Source organism: Spodoptera frugiperda, chromosome 25 (genome assembly GCF_023101765.2).
Source record: "Spodoptera frugiperda isolate SF20-4 chromosome 25, AGI-APGP_CSIRO_Sfru_2.0, whole genome shotgun sequence".
Lineage (NCBI taxonomy): Eukaryota > Metazoa > Arthropoda > Insecta > Lepidoptera > Noctuidae > Spodoptera > Spodoptera frugiperda.
In genome coordinates, this window is record NC_064236.1 from 5,739,246 (window position 1) to 5,762,523 (window position 23,278).

At 34.6% G+C, this 23,278-nt stretch overlaps 1 protein-coding gene across 1 annotated transcript; it reads right to left on the bottom strand.

Annotated features, from left to right (window-relative positions):
• Nucleotides 1–1,400: 1,400 nt before the first annotated feature.
• LOC118267151 (autophagy-related protein 9A) lies at nt 1,401–22,664 on the bottom strand. The gene is made up of 15 exons (XM_035580966.2): nt 22,169–22,664; nt 21,682–21,952; nt 19,789–19,909; nt 19,458–19,582; nt 15,265–15,392; nt 14,820–15,004; nt 14,182–14,360; nt 11,958–12,089; nt 11,501–11,675; nt 10,978–11,124; nt 10,654–10,708; nt 10,263–10,435; nt 9,831–9,941; nt 9,274–9,480; nt 1,401–8,878 (listed from the first exon to the last, which is right to left on the bottom strand). Exons 1-15 carry the CDS (start codon nt 22,338–22,340, stop codon nt 8,771–8,773), a joined length of 2,289 nt encoding a protein of 762 aa, XP_035436859.1. The 5' UTR covers nt 22,341–22,664; the 3' UTR covers nt 1,401–8,770.
• Between the last annotated feature and the right edge of the window lie 614 nt (nt 22,665–23,278).

Below are 23,278 nucleotides of genomic sequence, written 5' to 3' on the forward strand. Positions count from 1 at the left end.
GTACTCAGCCTTAACGGGTTAGAAGTCACACGTTTGTATTACATCTAAATTATCGAAGAAGTGTGGGATACCAAGGGGAAAAAATCATTTGTGAAATATTTTTACCGAAAAAATCACTATTTTTCAATATTTTCAATTAGGTGTTCAACCTCATATTATTTTTTTTGTCGATAAAATTAGATGTAGTACTCAGCCTTAACGGGTTACACGTCCCACCCCTATCACATTGTATATTTGATCTACGGTGATTGATATATTGGTAGGTACTACGTTTGTCAATTTAAGATAGTGAAAACGGAAAAATTATTTTATTTTGAGAAACTCACTGGTGATTTAGGTTTGTTTTAGCAGCAAAATATACCTTTATTAAAACCAGGGGGTCCAGCTATTTGGAGAAAAATCTGAGGAGTGTGGAATTCTTCCCTCACTAAAGCCGCTATGGTGGCGACCCGGGGCCTACCTTAGATCATTTCCACCGCATCATTCGTGACCTAAACGAAACCTTATCGTTATAAAATATTATTAAATAAATAGGCAATAAAGTACTATCATTTCTACTACTACCTACTTCCATTTCTTTGAAACCAACTACGTGTGATTTTAATGGTATGAAAAAAAAAACATTAATCAATATTTAGATATCTGGCTATTTAGTTTACACATAAACGAAAGCCATTAATTCTAGTTTTGTTGCTAAAGCAGTTATTTTGTATTTAGAAACAATCGTTGATTTGTTGCAGACTGTTGATACGAGATACGACCTCTAGTCGTACGGTCGCGTGTGGCGGCATTTCGCCAACATTTCTATTTCAATGTTTGTCACAGCTGTGTGATATATGAATAACCTTCACCACTTGCACTGTTTTATATTCAATATTTCCAAATAATGCATTCATCTATCCGTTATATCCATGTAGCGTTTTGTAATACTTACTTGGGTAAACGGATTTTAAGTTTTTAAGTCAACGAAATGTCAAATAAAATTTTGTTTTTTTATCTGTGGACCCTGCCTTCTTGATGGATTGATTCTAAATATAAATCTGAGTATGTCAGCAGTTTTATTATTTTATGCGAAGACTTTGTACTCTGTTTAGAGATAAATAAAATATGTACTTTGTCTTCCAAGGAATATTCATGAATATTAAGCATAAATTAAAAAAGTACCCACAACCTGTTTATTGATGAAATCACTTACAGTTTTAGGTACAGTTTCGAAAGGTTAACAGATTTTTTTAATAAATTGGTTAATGACTCACAACTGTAGATTTTCTCGATTTAATATTTTAAAGTCGTTTCTAATTGCAAGATAGATTTCTGAAGACTGCTGACATTAGAACAAACTATCGTAACAGTTGGTAAATATTGGGTATTGAGTAATAACTAAAAATAAAACACGGTCATTATTTGAAATTTTTATTTACAATGCGCGTAATGAAAATAGCGAACATTGGTACTGAAATATTCAATGCTTTATCGTTCATTCATGTTACAAAATAATGATTACAACATAGTGTGTATTTAAAAATAACTATCTAAACATGTTACGTGATAAGTTGACAAAAATATATAATTATTTATCACAATATTCTTATGTTATAAATTGAACTAAATATTTACAAATTTGGTTAATAAAGTTAACGTAAGATGTCGGCTAGCCATGTGCCAAGCGGCTCCGGGACAACCATGACACACTGCGATGAAATATAAAAAATACCGGTAGAAGACTGCAATCATCCGTACACAGAATAATTCAGGCCGAATGCCCAACTAACATCGAAAGATTATAAGGTTCTACATACTTAGCGTGCCTACACCGTGCAGGCCGGACCCAATCACTCGGAAGGAGGAGTATCGACCTCTCCTGGATCCGCCACTGACATCATGGCACCATAGACTATAATGAACACATCACAAGACTAACGACTAAGAAATTTATACTTAAAACATGAGAAGAAGTAGGCTATATCGCGATCCCCGGATTAAAGCAAAAGGTTCACTAATATAACGAGTTCCATAGGAAGAAGGGGCTTTTTGTTCTGTGGCAGAACTCAGTTGATTTTATTATTATTTTTTTGAAAACTTGAAATATTTTTCAGATATGATGGACATAAATATTTGTCGAATTTGTCATGGCTTTATAAAATTATTGGCATCGATTGATAATAGGATAATTAGTGACCAATTAAATTTGGAGTACAGACCCGCCACATCACGTCAAGAATTGCACTGCCCGTACTGCACTAACCCACGGAGTAATAAAAGTAATAATAAAAACTTACACGATTCCACAATACAAGCAGTTGCAATTCGTCAACGATGTTTACGTGAGTGTCAGGTCCTTACGAGTAAAGATACGAAAGTTACATTAACATTAGGTAAATATAACAAATATATCGTTGTATAATATTTACAAATTAGCATTCGATAAAAAAATCTTTGCTGTAATCTAGTCTTATAATTTTCACAAACCACGTTTTGCTTTACAACACAGATCAGGGTAAATACATAATGTAAATATCAACTTTTCGGCGGACTCACAAATTGAGCGTTTGAGTATTTCATATTATTTTATCATTTAATACAGGGGTTCCCAACTTTTTTCTGGTCAAAGACCACTTTTATAATTTATCTATTCATTTGGGACAACACTGATTTTTCTCATACCATCATAAAAATAGTGACTTATGGATTATTGAAATCAAGCGATCTTCTCAGTTGTCTCCTCTGAGATGTGGTAGCATTTATTGGACAGAAGTGTAGTCTTGTGTAATTATTTTTCCATTCAGTGGACCATTTTTTGTCTTCTGTGTCCACGGACTACAGGTTGGGAACCACTGCTTTAATACAATCAGGTTGTCGTATTACCATTTCGAATCATTGCATCAATACAACATGAAGTTATCACAGAAGTGTGCGCTGACGACCAATGCGGAGAAGTGCTTGTTGGGAACGCGGGCGCACTCGTTACACCGCCGCGCCATTTACTTGATACTAAAGCCACATAAGGATTTTAAAATCGTTACAAACTAAATGCTTGTTCACGGTGCCGTCACGAAATATCAAACATGACAAGACATCCAAGTGTTCACAAAAGGCAGGTGCGGTGTAACAAGCGGCAACCGCGACCCCCTCTCTCTCTCTCTTTTCAGCGCTCGCGGTTTACATGTAGCTGTAGCGGTTCACTCGCGTGATCCTACGTGAACAAGCCGTTAGCTGTATCTTCGTGGTCGAGTGCGCCCGACATACAAATATTATTACATAACAACAGACCACAACGTATCATTAATCTATTACAGGCTATTTATTTAAGGCATTGCTTTGCTGACGTTTGTTACTTCTATAAAAATATAAACGACCATAACATTGGCAATAATATAATTTATAGACAATTTTAATTGGTGCATATTCATAGGCGAGGCAATATAATGTGTTGCTTATTAAAATTTATAATAATACTAATAATTTTAAATTGCTTTTACGAAAATAAGCCATTTTTATTAAAATATTACATATTCCTTATAAGGTACAATACTATGCTCTACATCAGTTTTTACAATATCAGAAAATAAACTAAGATTATTATAAAAATCAAATCGATTTAAAAATGTACAACAAGGCCTCACAACTGCAGAACAAATAAATATCATCTTTCGTTGGAGAATGATTTAGTTTTAATTATTTTTATGGACTTTACCTTCAGAGTGGCAATATGCGTTATTGATTGATATCTTTCAATAAATCAGAAAACGGTAATATCGAATTTAGAATCGATTCTAACCTTTTGACATATGTCTGGTACTTTATTTTGGATTAATAGCGATTGCCCTGTTGAAATGAATATAATTTGGTGAAGGCCACGTTGGCCTTTTCTCGGACATCCGTAATTTAGTGCAACCAATCACCAAATAAATCGAATAAGATGGCATACACGTACACGCATTGACGAACGTCACATAGTACTTATACACATCCTACAGCACCGCATTGAAACCCTACAGTTCCAGTTTAAAACACTACATTTTAAACCTTATGACAATAACTGTAAGGTTTAAATGCAACACCGCACACGTAACACATACAGAAAACAAATCATATAAATATACTTTCACGCAAGACTACTAAATGACTAAAATTTAAAAACTAATTAGAACTAAGGTAACGGTTTAATTGATAATAGTAATCTGTATAAACATGTATTTTAAACAAACCCCTGTCGCAAGACGTGGTTGCAAGGTAAAACAGTAACTGGTAAGGTTATCAATAGACCATATTAAGTATTGGATAATGAAGCATATCAGGATTCAAAAAAGTTATAGATTAATACTTAAATGGGAGAGTAATATTATGCATTTTTTTTTTCATTTTTTTATAAATGGAAGTTTAGTGTACCAAAATCTAAGCCTACAGATTATGTCTGAGTATCGCCCGAGCGGCAAAAAGAAAGCAAGAGATGGAACATTCACAACTAAACCAAACTCTAAAATTACATACATAAGTTCATTTATCACAAGTTAGCAATAATATGGGCAACGTGCTTACACAATTATAAACTATCGATTGTATGTTGATATAATATATGAGTTGTATGTAATGTATATGAAAAATATCAGCTAATTTTCACTATCTATCCGTGGACTCTAACAGCAAACAGCACTATAAAAATACGGCGTTTGTTATGTAAAAAATATATAGCATATTATATAATATAATATTTTCTGTTTACAATATATAAAACTTTGAATGAAAACTTCTAAGCGTGCACTTGGGCTTCGGTATCTATGGCTAGTCTGCTAGCTGAATATATCATCTAAGTAGGAAGACTTTAAATGGCTTTATAGCGTCCTACACCTGTCACAGCACAGGACGTAAGTTTAGTAACACCCTGGTGACGCTTTATGACCTGATAAAAGTTAAAACCGCTTTTTAGATACAATCTTTCTCCGTTAAATACGTTTCAAATAAGTGGTAAAGATAGGAAGAGAATTAATGATTTAAGTCATAAGAAATGTTTACTTTGGTGATAGCAACGGTCGAAGTGTTTAGTATTTCTTCATTAATAATAACCCTAAATTATTCTCGGCTGGGGCCACGACTGTTTGGTTACCATGGTAACCACTGTGAAGTGTTGCAATATGCAATGTAGGGTTTGTATTGTTTACACCGTACAGCAGTAACGTGTAAACGGGTCGATGGTACAACGTTTACAGTACCTAAATAGTTAATAATACTTTAGTGAACATTCTAACAACCGTTGCGAGGATAATTATTACGTCTAATTATAAAAAACTTTAACAAGAATCGCCAACAATTTAATCCCGAGGCTTCCATTTTAGGAGTGACTGAATGTTTGAGGTATCTTTTTAGAACCAATTCTATCAATCTCTTACAAAAATCTGTTCAAATCGTCTTAGGAATTAGGAACTTGGTACTACGTCATCACATATTTTCTCCAACATTAGAAGCTACAGACATTAAACTGTGCGTATCAAGAAACCCGATGTTACATATTCCCAAAACTTAATATCAAACAATTGTATAATGACAAACACGAAGAGATAAGATCATTGGAGGGATAGTATAAAACATCAATTATAGCTAATTTCTCAAAAAGGAGGAAAACATTTCAATATAAACTTAAGCTCATAGGTATTACAACTCATTCCCTTAGATCATCAAAATACGAACACAACTTAGTTCCAACACATTTATAGCTTCGAAGAAAGACTTCAGCATAAAATCAATGGAAGAGGCTGAATTATTGCTATCCTAGTAATTTGATTAAGATTAATAATAAAACTACATACGATTTACTCACATTACTACAAAATCACGCGAACTAACACTACTAACATATCTTACTTTTGTACCTTGCTTTGTAATTACAATCATTTCGATTAATTTTGTTCCTTTGTAGTAAAACTGACAAATTATTTCACTTTGTTAAAAACGCCCACTACTAGCTCTAGCTGTCTATTCCACATGCGTCACACCTAAACATGGGTAATCTAGCTAATCTGTAACTACAATTAATCAACAAGTATGAATTACTATCAGTTTCAGTTTCTGTGATACAGTGCTTTGCAGGGGTGGAATACCTTACCTACAACAGAAACGTAGCCAACATGCGTGTAAAAATCTTACTTGTATCAACATAATGTATATTGCTATATACTTATTGAAGCTAATTCCGATTTGTCTCCCTCTATATCTAATATTCAAAAATATGCAACAATTTGTGAGGTGTACATTATCTCTGTTACTAGGTGTGCATATGTATTAACGAATATGTACAATCGTTTTTATTTCAATAGGATTATAATACTTACCACACATAGTGTGATGCAAGGTCACTTTTTAGTGTATTTTTTTCATTTCAGGCACTGTTTCAGGTTATTTTTGTAAGAATTAGTAACATCTTATACTAAGTGGAGCAAGAGTTAAGATGGCCTTGTTAAAGTTCATAGTGAGCTATGCACGGTGTCTTTATGCAAGGCCGGGTGTCTATATTTATGGCCATTACTCTCGTGTCATCCAGACTTCTGCATTCCCAACGAAATTACTGTATGATAGTCACATATGATCTTTAATATCAGTAAATCTTCCAATCTTATATTAGGCACATATATAAATACAACATATATAAAATTCATTATATTTATTCAACGTCTTAAATATCGGAAGATACCCTAAATAGCAATCGCTGGTTTTGGTATAATACGCATCCAGCGTTTTTATCATAATTGGAATGGAGTTTAGTCACTGGTAATATCAACTATTATAATATATATTCCATGCTCTACCATCAGCTGTATATAAGCCGGTAAATAAAACTCTACAGCAGAGCGCAACAACTTCTATAGTTAAATCTACATGGTAAATATTTATAAAAAGTATTATATAACAAGTATTAGTCTTAATTGCTATAAAATATTACAACTTTTAATTATACTGATAATTTAGTTTTCTGTCTTTCTGGTAGGAAGACAAAGTAGTTTGGTTGTGAGAAGCCGTGTTTTAGGGCAGGTACTTATACGCGCGTTTATACTCTGCGCATGAGAAGCACTTCATTATTCCCTTGTCAGTGGGTGCTACGTTGCTATTTACTAAATATTATGTATACTAAATATGTTATAATTACCACTTGTAGAGCGTAAGTCACGGTTTAGGTTTATTCCCCAAAGGGTTAGGCGGATTTTTTTTCTTTCTTATAATATCTCTCTTTGCGTTTCAATCAGGTAATGACAGTACTGTGTCCGGCTCGTGAATAGAACTCAGGACAGTTCAGTAGTCGTGCTTGCTTCCTCGACCAGCGAGTTTAATACATTATGTTTAGACCAAAGCCATTTTAACTCCTGCCCATTCGCAATTCCTCAGAGATCGGATGTGCAGATTTTATCAAAAAACGATTGTACTATTGCACTATTTAAGTTATGTTATGATGTAAAAAAATAAAGTTAAAAGCTTATTAATGATTATGATAATAAAAATATTAACTATAGAAAATATTTCATATGATACACTGGAACAACTGTTTAAAACTATGGATTTACCTTAAATATTATTGCTTTTATTTTTATATATATTTAGATTACAATAGCTAACAATATGTGAAGTGTGGTATTACGAAGCGCATGTGTTCGATGCGATGAGACACGCGTAGTGTTCGTGTCGGCCAGTGGACTGAATTCAACTTGAACTAAATTTTCGCACGCTAATTGCGCGGCATATATAACCTAAATATAACTAACACATTGTTCCCATGCAAACTAATATAAATGTAAATGATCGTAATGAACAAATCATACGCTGTCCAGTACTAGATATAGTGACGTAAGGTCGAACTTCGTGCATGACGAGCTAACTGTGACCTGTCGTGCTGTACAGATTCATACGAGCCTCATAACGAGACGAAATAATGTGCGCTCTATACCTAACAAATATCTAAAGTGTCCTCAAACACAAATCGATAGACAAGCCCCAGTCGGTGGCACCCTTTCCCACTGACATATAATTTTGAGCAAAGTGAGCCGAAGTTGTGGTTCAAGGGTTTATTGCTTTCAGTTATAGGAACACTAAAGTATTGTGGACAACTTTACTCAAAATTAATAAATATAATAAGCTATGTCAGTCGCCCAATACAGACTGAACCACACGCATTTAGATGAGTCGATACAAACTGGACACAAAACATAATGTACTTACACCTAAATACAATTCAATGATATAATAGAAATAGAGATTAATTACAGTGCATTGTATACGATACATATTACCTTGGCTAGTATAATTTAGGACACAAGAACGTTATGGCAATATTAAAAGTTTTGTGTCCTATCGTATTAGAAAAGCCAAGATTATTGCATGCATATAATGCCGTAGAAGAATATTTGTTCGCACACGAGGCGCAGTGTAAGCTTATAATGAAACGCTCGGTGGTGATGATACACGAAACGTTTACGATATGCTTAGACGACTTACGCTACGACCTGCGTACGAACAAACAAAATCAAACTATACCTCTAACACGCCTTTAGAGCAATAGTATTTGTCGATACTTGATAGTGACAACATAAATTATTTGTATGACAAAAATAGTACCAGTGTAAAATTTTTCATAAGTACTAATGCTTTAAAGTCATGGTAGAGGTAATGATAGTAGAGAAAAGCGTTAAAATTACGAGTAGGTTTGTGAAGCGACTGTCTAAATAGCGTGGGTGGTCTATACCCAGACGGGATACTTGACGCCACGCGGAGACAGTGAGCACCGGTGTTATGGGCGGTGGAGGAGCGGCGTGTCCTCGCCCTCCGCGCTGTCCCACCGCCCCGACCGCGGCCGCTCGCTGCATTTGTTCGTACAACACGACACGTTCTGACCCGCCTGGAATGTTACATTAAGTCATTCTAGAATATTCCATTAAACTGCGATGTTTGTAATGAACAACTTTGTAGATTTAGTTCTCAGTTTCTAAAACAAGGTATAACTTTTTTGTATCGCTGAACTGTTATTGTTTTATTCCTGTTTAAGAACCTGTGAAACTGGGAGTTACTATATATTTAAAAGTATAATCTGGTAACAAGTTGAACAAACAGATTGCTAAGAAGTAGAGCAAATCCCAATCAGTATCAATATAACTGCGAGACAATTGGCAACACAAAACAGTAAGCTAAAAAAATGTGTTTCATCGCAGTCCGTATTCAAAGAAACATAGTCCTCCACATCACAACACTCTTCTTATGACCCATTTGACAGAAAATCTATTTCATTACACACACCTGAGTCAGATGCAGATCGTACAGATGTAGCGTGCTAACAGACATGTCCTGGGTGTCGTCTCCAGGCTGCCTCGGTGCCTCAGCACTAAGGACGCTGGTACTCAGCACCGAGCTGACTCCCGCCAAGCCGTGGGGAGGGTTGGACTGGGAGGAGCGGGTCGGACCAGAGGGGGGAGCGTCGTCTTCATCACTCGTCTCGTCCATGTCCTTTAAAGAAGAAAGTAGATATTAGAGCTTTAAAATAAACCGAATTGTGTTTAAGGTACAGCTATTCGTTCATTAGACTTGTGTTCATGTGGTTGGATAAAAGAGATTAAGATAAAACTTACTGGCAAGCTATAGGATAGATCTGTGTCCCAAGCATTGCACAATTTTGACGGAAAATTTAGTGGAAAATATCGCCATTCTATCTCATTGTCTCACATTCAATATTAAGAGCATCTTTATTTTCTTCACAAAACTGCACATGATCTGTGTAGTTTTATTCAATTCAAAAACGGTAGAGAAAGTTATCGGTAAAACTTCCATACAAATATTATGAGTAAATGTAAACTTACTGGCAATCGATACTGCTGCTTCTGTTGTGGGTAATAAGAGAGCACTGCTGGCAACGGCGTTATAGCACCAAATAAACTCTGTTGAATGTACGAGCCCAACATCGTTTTGTTCTGAAACAAACAAATATTTATCAAACTTGTTGTCTTATTGCAAAGTATTGTCTATTAAGAAACATATCGCATACAAACTGTTTATTCATTATTTTGAGAAAATACACAAGTGTCAGTTATGGTATAGCTCAATGATCCAACAAACAGTATCAACCAGGAAAACTTTAGATGTATACTTATGTAAAGTCATAGGGCTTTCTTAATATGTTAGTCATTGATCATATTCACTTAATGTACTTACGAGTCTTAAGTAAGGGTCATTATATTATAACATGTACATTATTGACAAAATAATATTACATATAGGTAATATCTACTTACAAGATGATTGTTGGCAGGTATAGCGTGGTGCATGCTCTGACGCAATGACCTGAGGAACTGGCGCTGCGATGGTTCGGTGGGTTGCCATCCAGGGTGGCGGCAGGAGAATGCTACCAGTGATAGCTCCGTCTTGCCACCTTCACCCTGGTCGTATTGCGTGTTGGCTGTGGCTCCTGGAAGTGTTCGTAAGAGTTAGGCCCTGCTTCATTACTTATAATTGGTTGAGTTGATATGAGTTTACGTAGCAGATATTAAGACAATTTTCCATAATTATTAAATGTGAATCTAAGTAGGTAAGTCAAACAGGCCCATTATTATGAACTAATGTGAATTACTCATAAATAAATGCTTCCAGATTTTAGTGAAATTAGTTTAGTAAAATAATTCGTACCTTTCAATTTGCCGGGTGTATGCCAATCTGGGTGACCGTGTCGACGGATATCAAGCTGAAAGCAATAAAATGTGTTAATAAAGAAATCGTTTCAGTAATTACAACTTTCGGTTTTATGGTTATGATATTTGAGTCTGAGCTAGTTAGGAACCTGGACCCACTTCGCGACGAAGCCGCGCCGCCCCCGCTGCTTATGTATAAGAATCCCAGTGTAAACTGCAACTAATAGAGCTTTTTTCCATTAGTATCAGTTCAATATTAAGCTTGATCCGTGTATTAAAATTAGGTAATTTACTTTTTTAACATGTAAAGGGCAGGCATTACCTGTGCGAATGAACAAACGTCGCCGATGCCAAGTACGCTGACTGTAAAATTGCGGTAGAAGTCGACGATGTCAAGAGCTCGTGAACGAAGCGAGAACAGGATCAATGGGCACAGCAACGGACTCAGCAACTCGAAGAAGATGTATACCTGTAATAAGGAATTATTATTTTAAATATATTATAATACTCCTGTATGAATTCTTCTTTCTAAATTAATAAATACAATAATCGTTTTTAGAAAAAAGGACTTTTAGTTAAGACTTCTATAATATTTTCTGATCGTTTATCATCGTTAAATATACAAACTAATAGATAATGGTTATAAATAAAAATCGTAGATGTAATCTTGGGTAACGTAGCTTACTCGTGGCTGGTGATTTAAGCCGGCTTCATCTAGTTATTTAAGAAATTGACGTGTTAAAAGAGTTACTTTGCAAAAATAAATATCATTTATCAAGGGTCTGTGAGAATTATTGTAGTTTAATTACGTTTCTTGAAATCCTTAGGTTATTCAATACACTTACGGCTCTAAACTGGAAGAGTTGTTGGAAGTGGGCGGCAACATCCTTGGTATGGGCGCGCCCCCTCCAGGCGGCTGGAAGGTAGTGCACGTGACCGAGGACCTGGACAAACAGCTCCTCACCCCGAGCGGGTCCCGTACACCCACCGCCCAACCGTTCTTCTTCTCCTATTAGAGCTCTGAAAGTGGAATAATAGTGTAAAGAGCCAGGCCGATTGTAATTGACCGTAAATATGAGTTAGGTAAACTCTTGAGTTACAGAAAAGCAACAAGATATTCCTATACCAGTTGCAAAAGATAAGAGGAGTAATGTATGACGGAGCCTCTCCCACGAAACTATATCTCATTGTCAATACTTATAGAACTATTCTTTGAACGTCCGACTATGTAGGAAACCTTCTCTCTATATCTATACGAGCACTATAATACTATGTTTTAAAAATAACTAAAGCAATACAAACCTGGCACCAGCTAGAACACAGCCGAGTATGGTGATGATACTCAGCACGTGTTCCACCGTCAGTACATCTTCATCGTACACCGACAACACAACCAACACGCCCAGGATACTCGCTGATAGAAACACGACGTTTCTGAAACAAGAAGCAACTATTTACTGACTGCCTCTTTGGTCGAGTGTTTTTGCCGGGTCGAGCAAAGTATTACTGGGCTTTTTTCGGTTTTCGAAAATTTCTCGGTAGTAGCACGGAGTCTGGAATTGTGTCCAGGCTGACCCCCTATTGTGTGAATAGGCTCACCCCCTATTACATGGAACTTATAACACAAATAGTGAAAAGTGGGTATACATTGTATAGCGGCATTACGTCCCGTAATGTGCACCTCTGCCTACTCCTTCGGGGATAAAAGGCGTGACGTTGCTTTTAAGCAACTATTTAAACACGAATACTGACAGAACTTGAGTGGGTATTGGATTCAAAGGTAATGATTAAAATAATGGTAAGTGGATGCCCCTCGGGGTAACTATGTGCCTGGAAATAGTATAAGCTGGAGTGTGATATATGCTGAAAACAATCTGATTCCTTTGTCACATATTTCTAATATTGATAAAAACTTATAACAAATAATAGATAAAACTTTAATGACCTAGGATCAAATGCTCCAAAGTCAACATAGGAGCTTATATAACTATTATTTTAACGTACTTTATGACCTTACAATATAACTTATAATTATGTAAATACAACGACATTCAGACAATGTACAACAGTGACGTCACTCGCTACATCACCCAACACGCGCTGAGAGTAAATACAGGAACGGAATAAGTGCCAAATTGCATGACTTTTATTTTAGTTAAAAATACATTGAGGCGTAAAAATAACATGGCGTTGTTTACGCAATATATTTTTACTAGATAAATAAAATACTTTGGCGTTGTTACAATTTCTGTAAAGTCACGGTTTGAATAATGTGTGTGGCAGTAAATGTGGTATTGACGTAATCTTGTTTAGTAATTACGATTTATGTGTAGTTGGTACTTACATACGTTTTGCATTGACATTCGAGTCTTAGTTAACTGTTTATCATGAGATTTTATGACATGTCCTCTACACCTACACACAAAATCCTACATTTTTGTACCATTGGGATATGTAGAAATGATAACAAAATTTGTAGAAACGTTCTTTATGATCGACTAAATGAATAGTTCAAATTATGTAACTCTTAAGATCATCGGTTCAGATAAAACTTGTACATAAACAACCCTATGTTGAAAATGAACTATAAAATTATCAGCTTGACGACAATTTGCACTATTTAATTACATTTCCAAGTGCCCATGAATCAAATCTGCTCTACAACTATTTATTATTTTAAGATAACACTAGTGAATACTATTTATTTGAAACACTAGAAGACATTTGCGTGTGAGTCAATGAATTATGAATCACTCGAGCCGCGCGTGACACTAGCCTAGTTTGCCAATAATATGTCTATTAATCTTGTTTAAATTACCTAATTAAAATGCACCTATAAACAAGTAATTGCTTTTATCATTTGTATGTATTCGGGTTACCTACTTTAGGTACTGCATGTTGAAAGCAAAATGTATTTTGAGAAAAACTGGAATACTATTTTAATACTTTTTCATGGTCAATGAATATACATAATGTATTAGTTAAAGTATTTATACATTTTGAATGTTATCTTTTTTTACCATTAATGAACTGTACACAAAAATATCTAACATCACATGAACCAAATTGGCATGGAAGTTGAAGTAATCGCGTCTGAAGTAGGAAGGAGCAGGTCGAAACATGACTTCTTTTAAGTATATTTTTTTAAATTACTGACATAAAATGGGGAAGGAAAAACATAATGAGGAAACCTTGACTTATAAAAGGAAATTATAAATTAAAATTATCTAATATTTGCACGCTTATTAGGTAGAACAAAGAGATCTGCATAAGTTAAACAATATAACACCCTGGCTAGGTACCACAGAATTGTTCAGCAAATAAATTGATTTGAAAATTCACCGATTACCTTAGAGTAAGATTGGTGATTCAAATCCTTCCTTCTATGTGTACAAATATGCCTTTCCCCATGCATGGGGCAATCACAGGCTGATAATGAAGAATGAAGATGATCAAAAATAGTTTCAACACTGACAAGTACTAGAGATTACGGAGATCTCTAGTTTAAATAGATAAAATACCTTACTTGGCTATTACAGTGGTGATGGGTGACGAGAAGCTCCCAAGGTACTTAGTTGCTGGTTTGTGGGCTCTGTTCAGTCGGTCTCGTAGTTCGTGTTCCAGCTCGTTAAAGTGACGCAGCGTGATGCGAGCATACAGCGACCATGTTCGGAGACCCAGCGACGCGGGCGAACGTTTTATTAACTAGAAATCAATAGGGAAATATCAGTTGATAGGTTAAGGTAAATTTAAATGAGTATTTCTGTCATGACTACATAATGATTGCAGTGTCTGATTGATCAGCTGTGTTTCTTCAATTAAAACAAGTATTAAACGATCTGCTAAACAAACAATGTTTCACCTTTATATCTCAAAATGTTCACAAAACTGTCTCTGGCCTGTCATGACAGATTAGCATCCCATATATGAGAATAAGAGCACAAATTTCACGCTCAACCATGTTTGGGCTTAAGCACAGTAATAAATATCTGTCCATCTATCTGTCTGTTTAATTGCTAGTCTCTCTTGCTAAAATCGCTTGGGAGCTGATTACATTAGACTATGCGTGAACGCAATAATACTGAACTGTACGATATAGTCAAGGTAAAGTATTCAATGGTAAATAAACTACGCTTAGTTTCTTATAATTTGAAAGGAACAAACCTCGGCATAATTGAAAAAGAAGTATAGTATCTGCCACGCCTGTATAAGAGGCGCGAGCAGTAAGTTCACTATCGCCAACCATAATATTTGTCTCTCAAGCTGACGTGCTAGTAACATTCGTTTTGAGTGATCCTTATAACATGCACGGAGTTGCCAACAGTTTTCCCATGGACTCCACGGACTATCTGCGGAAGGAAATCGATAATAAATTAATACTAAGGCTGCTATACGAATATGTATTTATTATTTATACAACTGTGAATGAATCAAATAATTGAATGTATGCATTCTGATTATAATATATAATTTCGATAAGGCAAATATTCTTTTTATTGTATTAAACTAAACAGATCAAGGATATTTTATAATACCTACTTCTTGCAATAGTCGCATAAGTGATAAAAAATACTGAATGAAATGACAAGAGACAAAAGGTGATACTTACAAAATAATAAAAACTCGATATTCCACTTTAACCCTCGGGATAAATAGTGAAAATCACCAATACAAGGCACATGTATTTGCAGAGGAAGTAAATTTTTGTTCACCATTGCCACCATATAATTTGTAAACCTGTAATGAGGAGAATTTATCATCACACATTTCAATAATTTACTGCTTGCATATTATATTTTAGACAAAGAAGTCAAAAACGCTCTGTTTGTACGTATTGAGAAGTTTAAACTATTATCAAGATAAGTCCTATTCCCAAAGACTTATACTCCAGGATCTCTGGGCTCTGGCTTTTGAGCCGAAATAGGAATGGGATGGTTTTTAGTTAGTAAGTATCTGATACTCCCTCTCGCCACGCCCAAGGCGGGAGAAGTGATTGGATGATTTTCCCCCATAAAAAAGGGATATATAAATGCCTTAATTATTAAGTCCATCATAGTCGTACAACCAGGCTGCACAACCATCAGAGTATAAGTAAACAGTTGTAACTGTAAATCTGGTATCAACCTGAATGCAAGACTAACCAGAATGATTCGACAATCGAATCATCTGGTCACATAACCATTATTTGTTTCAAGCTCTATAGCAACCAACTGATTCCGCAACCATTTGTGCCAGGGGTGGTTTAACTTTTACATCATAGGTTAAACAAAAACTGATCTTTGTCTTGGTGTCTAGGTTAGTGTCTCCAGCTAGACAACCTGTTTGCAAATTGTTCTTTGACCATGGTATCCTAATGAGACAGGGTTCTTAATCTATGAACGTTATAAAATTACAAAAGAAAATCTAAGTCAGCGCGGTAAGTTTTGCATGAATGAGTAATTAACATATCTACGAACGACTTCAGAGAACAGGATATGTACAAATGGTAGTTAAGGCGTGGCAGGGAAACTACATGGCGAACGAAACAGTACATTATTATTGTACCACTTTATTTGTACGTAACTTAACATCATCTGAGTTTGATAACATGTCATCTAAGGTAATACCTCCATTTAACAACAAACTCAAATTATTCTGAATTATTCGGAAATGCAAGTCAAAAAGAACTGGTTTTGTTAAGGAAATATATTGATGAATATGTAGGTATTCTGTGGAGTAAATAAACTCTTGCAATGATAAACACAGATAAAGAGAGAACTTGAGTTGACAGAGTGCACCCAAAGCATAAAATAAACATTGCAAATCTATACATAGGTAGAATAAAGCATAACCGACCGCTGTTTGTAAATGGAAAACATATAAAAAACACCCTTTGTTAAACCTACAGAAACTAAAAAAAAAACATTGGTGCATCTGTTTGGTTGACCGTTTGGGTTTGGGTACGCCATTTTCGAAAACAGCTGAACCCAACAAACCTTTTTTTGGATGATATTTTTACTTGCATATTGTAGTAGCTTAACCCTTAAACTGGCAAGCACTTTTATTTCTTAAATTTGTCATTTTAATGTTATTTTTGTATTTATTATGATCCCAGAGGAGTGAAAAAAATTATGGAAAAATTCTGTATATTACAGTTTTCGCGAAAACCTGTGTACTTCAGAGAGTACATTGCCAATTATAGTGTAAACTACGTTTGTACTACGTGTAGCACACTGCCAATATATCACTAATACTCATTTTGTTAATTTATTACTTTATTTACAAAAAAATCATCACAAACAAAAATTATTTAGTATGAAATTGACGTCATCAGTCACGTTCATACTCTGCAAGATTATTTCGGAGAGTGCGAGGTGGAATTGCACAACTTGATTCCCCCTAGTCCTTTAAATCATCGAATCACAAGACAATCGGCGAAGCGCCACCGCTTCATGGTAGATATCCCACCCACTCGCACCAAGCGCTTTGTTTCAAGCTTCCTTATGCAAACTGCTAAGGAATGAAATTCTTTGCCGGAATCTGTGTTTCCTGATGGGTATAACCTGGGTGTCTTCAAAGCCCGAGTGAATAGGTTCCTAATGGGCAGACGTGCTCCATCGTAGGCCGCATCATCACGTACGAACAGGCGAGATAGCAGCCAAACGTCAACCCATCAAACGTAAAAAAAACTCAACTTTTGTTATTATAATATATAAAATATAGAAATAAAATACATATTGATTAACACTATGCATTTGGCAATGTACTTCGTGTATACCAAAGTCTATTTCGTACTGATCTGGCAACGGTATTCACGGAGTACATACTTTGATTCTAGCTTATAATATTGTTATTACGTAAATTAGAGCAATAATATCGAATATTTTATGTTACTTGTTAGGCTCCCTTGTGCCTCAAAGCCAAAAACCCAGAACTCCCAAACGAAAAAGTAAAGAAAACAATAAAAACCTTACCCGGGTCGCAGTGACACCAGACCGTTTCGAAAAAAAATTGAATTTGACAAATTATTTTCGATTTTATTACAATTTACAATAAATTTCTTCAAAGATTGACAATTATTGCTACTTATTTAATATAAAAAATTTAGGTTTTTTTAAATATTTGGGTCATTAGATTTTTTTAAAGTTTATGGTATTAGTGGAGTACAGTGCCAATTTAAGGGTTAACTTAAAATTTTGCGTTGAAATCGCTGTGTGATATCATATCAGCGGTTGATGCGCGTATGATGTCGCAGGCAAATCTTAGTGAATATGCACTAACTGTTTCTATGTATAATTCATTTCAAGGCAGTGTAAGGAACTCAATCTGGGACACATATTAAGTCATAACAGCTATCTTACGCGGTATATTTGAATTTGAAGACCTTTTCAATAAAAGATTTCTTTGTTCTCTTACGGTGTTGCATAAATCTTTATTTTTAGCAAATGTATATGCACATAACTGTTGTAAATAAAGATAATTATAGTCCGCACAATGTAAGAGGTCAACTCTGATGTTTGTCAGGCTCTGTACTGCTATAACTTGTAATGGAAAAATGAATTAATAATAAAATATATAAAGAAAATCATAATATTAATTCAATACTTCGTTACTCATACACTTTCATATAGGAGGATATCATCAATATGCATCAAATGTATCTTTATATTCTAGAAATGCATTTAAATAGACGAATTAATCAAAGAATAATATACTAAGAGGCCGACATTACAATTTAAACCTTCAGGTTGGTTACCATAGGGATTATACGTGTCAGTTGCCCGTTTTCAGATCTGTCGTAATCAAAATTCTACAAAATTGATTATTGTAATAGATTTTGTATACATACTTATATTACGAAATATTAAAAGATAGAATATCAAAATCGAATCATATATTTTTTGGCTTAATTTAACATACGATCGATGTTTTGATATTGTGTATCCTAATGGTGTAGATCTTTAAAAAATCCTTTTTATCTTGATTTCATTGATTCGTCAATGTAGTCTCACGCTATTTCGGAGGTTCTTGAAATATTATTATAATACAAACTATAATTATTTTTCCCGATATGTCATAGGAATTGGTCATAAATAACAAACGATCTGATTTACCACTGACTGCAAGGTAAATGTTAGGTTGTGCGGACTATACGATACCTATATGAACCTCGTTTGAGATTGTAACGCCCGAATACTGAAATGCTACTCAATTTTAAGTTGTACTTAAATATCGTGCTATCTCTCATTTTATAAAGATTTGATAGGACAGACCTAGTTTTGTTAGCGTCTTAAAATTGAGTAGCGTTTAGAAACTCATACAACTGCGTCCACTGATCCGCATCGTAAGGACCGCATCATCGGCAATGCCCACATACGTTGCGTGCTGATGACGTCATACGGAATGCGTGCGAGAGTATTCGGACATATGTATGAAAAATCAGTATACTTATAAAAATCAATGTACTGATAGATATCATATTCGCTGGGATGTATGCACGCGCATAACTTCCGAACGGCTGCTACAAATTGGATAATCGTTTTTTGTTGCGTTCGTTACTGTCGGGACGAGGTTTGCATGATATCTTTCATGCAAACCTCAACCCGTATTTAATAAGGAAAGGAATAACAGTCGTTGCGAAGTCGGGATGGGCCGCTATTGTAGTAAACACAAAGCCATATCTACATTAACGCCGCCATTTTGTTTAAGGACCAAAATGGAGACGGTGTCTAGAAAAAAAAGGGGTCCACACGGTCGAATTGAGTGACCATCTCCTTTTTTTTTGAAGTTGGTTAAAATTAAGGAAAGAATATTTGTACAAACCTGAGTATTCGATGATAAATATCTAGTTCGTTGATCTCTTGCTTGTGGACACACATGTGGTGTTCTGGCTGGGCTTCTCTCACTCTGTCTTGAATTGTGGACCAGTTGATCCATACTAAATCACTCTGAAACATAAAAAGCATGGTTTTTACAATAACATATTAATTATTACTTGTTCTATCGTAATTCAAGCATAAAGACGAAAGAAGCAGAAAGAAGGTTTTTTTGGATGTTAGGTCTCTATTAATTTTTACTACTACTATAAGCTAATTTTACTTAACTAAATCAGATGACTGATTTGATCCATTAAATATAATAAAAAAAAACTCACCTCTTTTATTTTTAATGCATTATTATAAAATAATTTGGTATCATATGCATAATATAAATGGTATATTGATATAATTAGCCTCATCAGCCAAATAACAGCACACAATGTGACGAGACACCACCTAAAATATAACATTACTATTAAAGTATTTAATTAAAGTAATAAAGTAAGACATCAACTAGTTATAGACAGACATTTGCTTAGGCACCAGTATGGTCATAATTCATACCTTCACAAGCGTCTACTGAAATACTATATATGAATAGAAAATCGCATATTATGTAAAAAATTTCTATAATAAAAAAAAGAATGAATGACTTGTAACTATCATGCCAGCAGAATAATATAAACATTTAGATTTAACACGTTGACTGTCCCATCTATTTTGGATAATCTCGTTGGTACGTCCAATGGAACTTAAAATATTCTACTGATAAAAAAAGTATAAAATTTCGATGGAACATTTAAGTCTTATTTTTTCAAGTCTTTGTTCATACGTCCCTAGAAAATTCAAAGTTCTAGCTCACACGTCCAACGCAGTAAAGGCAGTTCAGTTGCCACTGACTAATGCATTGCATATAATGCACGGACGTCACAGCCAGATCATATAATGCATTACATGTAATGCACAGACAGTCAACGTGTTAAAATCTAGCTTTTGGGCAGTAAAAACTTTCATACTCAAGAACACTATAATTATATATAAACGTGACAATCAAACGGATCTTGGTTTGATCTCTGAAGGGCAAGGGTAGAGTGAACATCGTAAATACAACATCCACTTCTCTCCAGTCATATTGTAAGTTCCATGTTACAGGAGATGGAATATTCCTGGCAGTGCTATTGTAGTACTGTTATCCTGAGGAGCTTTTGAAATGCCATAGTAACCCAACAGCATGTGAACCCAGGGATTGAACCCAAAACCACTTGCTTCTTTAATGACTTCTGATCAGTGTCGAGTCTTGTGGATTGCCTCTAGGCAATCTTTTGTAGATATCTCCATGAAAGACAAAAATTCTAGAATTGAATTCAAGACTATGCTCAGCTGTAACATTCGCTAGCAAAAATGTCATAATGTATTTACTTAGTTCTCACAAGTTGCATTAAATAATAAATGTGGAATATTTAAGCTTAACAAAGTTGTTATTTTCAAACTTTATAAAAATAGTACTTTGTTTGGACCTGGGAATTGAACCCAAGATTCCTTGCATAGCAGTGCAATGTATTATTAGTAATGTATGTACCTTACTAATAAAAGCACTCAAATGTAAAAATAAATACAATAACATTTCTTTGTTATTTAAGTAACTGCCAGAATGTGTATAAAGACTAGTATGTATTTCCCAGTGAATTATGTAAATATACAAATAATGTTTTCTGGCATATATCCAGAGTTTACAAACTATTCTTCTCTATAAGTGTTTAACATAGGTATATTAGTTGTTATCGCACAGCAGCACCTAATTGCACTACTCAAACAACCAATTTATAACAATTGGCAGCACAAATTAAGGTTGCATTGATTGTGAATTGAGTTCAAATATAGTGCAGAATGATTTGGTAATATTGCATGTCAATATATAACAAAGACTTGACATTGTTTTTAATAATATGTCACTACATTTAATATTTATAAAAATCAATTATTGTTTGTTAGTCTTGCTAAAATTCAAAAATAGCTGGACCGATTTTACAAATATTGGTCTTTTATTTATTTGTGAAAGTCCAGAGAAGGTATAAAAGGTGAGAAAAAAAATGTTAGAGGTGGTATGAAGTTTGCTCGGTTAGCTATTAAAATATGTAATTTGCATTGGCTATTTTACAATGTGTCGCACAGCAGTGTTACAAAAATATCACAAAGACCTACAGACATAAGTAAACTGTGTAACTTACCATTTCCAGGCTACACTCTGCACACATACAGCTGGTGGAAGAATAACATCATTTAAACTAATTTTGTCACTTCTATTAGCATCTGGGCCATTTCTAAATAATTTTGTATAATCTACACAATACACCAAAAATGTGGAAAACCACACTATGAAAATAAATTGCAACAAATAAAACAAGTCGGACATTATCATTGGATAAAATCCACCACGAACATAGTATCTGTACATTCTTGTAAAAAATGAGTCTAGGTCCTCTATGTGGGTCCATCCTCCTGCAACAAGACAACATCCTGTTAATAACAGAACACTGCAACAACAGCTGTATTACAACCTATTACAAGGCATCCTAGTTCCTAACTGATGATGCAGCAATAATTTCATATAGCCTTGTAAAAAATACAACGCCAAAACATTTCCTAGCCTCATACAACACATGGAACAGTGAACAAAGACTCACAAAAAATAGCACCATGTGACTACTAGCTCACCTTTGTTTTTGGGCACTTTGTGGATGATAACATTGTTAGCATCCTCATGCTCGTGGTCCAGTGTTATAAAAGTTGGAGCTGCATTCGTGGTCTCCGCCAGACCACCCAGTGGCGGAGTTAATTCGTTGTCCAGAGCGCTGTACGTAACATCGCGTTTTCCAAAATGTGCCATAATAAAATAACAATATCAACACTACAACACGTTTCTACGTCTAATCACAATACGCAGAGGCCATTTACTATCTAGACATTCTTGACTTTGTCCCAGAAACGTAAAAAATAATAACACAATCAACTTTGAAATCATACAAAGGATTTTTGTTTTTACAATTTTCTTTAAATTAAAGTTTGTATCTTCTTTAAAATTGTTTCTTTTGATTAAATTAATATAATATGTTTCAAGGATACAAAGAATTTTGTAAGACCCCAAGAATAAAGAAATGAATACACTTCACAAATGACGAAAATAAACCACGAATGACAGCTTGATTTGATGTACTAATTTTCTCAAACAAATATTGATTCCGTTCTACGCAGATTTTGACAGTTATCATTAAAGCGCAGTAGAACTTTAAAAGTACTCCTAGTGGAGCACCTGGGGGTTTTCAGATGGGATTAGAGTTACAGAGAATGAATTAATATTTAATTTTTGTAGGATATTGTTTTTTAAACTATAAATTACAATGTTTACTCAAAATTTTTTGTACACTCCGTTTTTCATTGTTTAATAAAGGATAATCTACGTCCGCGAGACGTACCTATGGCGCGTTAAATTTTTGTATTTATTTATTTATCATTAATCGTAGAGTTTTGACCGTTTATGATAATATATTTGGCAGTCAGGCCTTACAAAAAAAGGTAATAGTCTCACGATAAATACTCAAAATGACTAGTTACAGATGAGAAGTCCGCGAGAAATATCTCTATCTTTATCTTTTGTGCCACTTTGTGCATAGATTGATTATGGCTACGTATTGCAGCTTTTATTGTGTTTTGGTTCGATTTTGGGGACTTATTATTATTATATGATGCTTGAAAGAAAAAAATTACGATATTCGCCAAATTAAGAGGATATTATGAAAATAAAGAAGTTTCTGAAGTCAGAATGTT

What these genes read in the sequence shown, in the direction of transcription:
- LOC118267151 (XM_035580966.2), bottom strand. Translation starts at nt 22,340, where the DNA reads ATGGCACATTTTGGAAAACGCGATGTTACGTACAGCGCTCTGGACAAC. An exon ending in ATTTATCATCGAATACTCAG is followed by an intron (nt 15,393 to 19,457) that starts GTTTGTACAAAT and finishes TCCTCATTACAG; the next exon opens with GTTTACAAATTATATGGTGG. An exon ending in TATCGAGTTTTTATTATTTT is followed by an intron (nt 15,005 to 15,264) that starts GTAAGTATCACC and finishes TTCCTTCCGCAG; the next exon opens with ATAGTCCGTGGAGTCCATGG.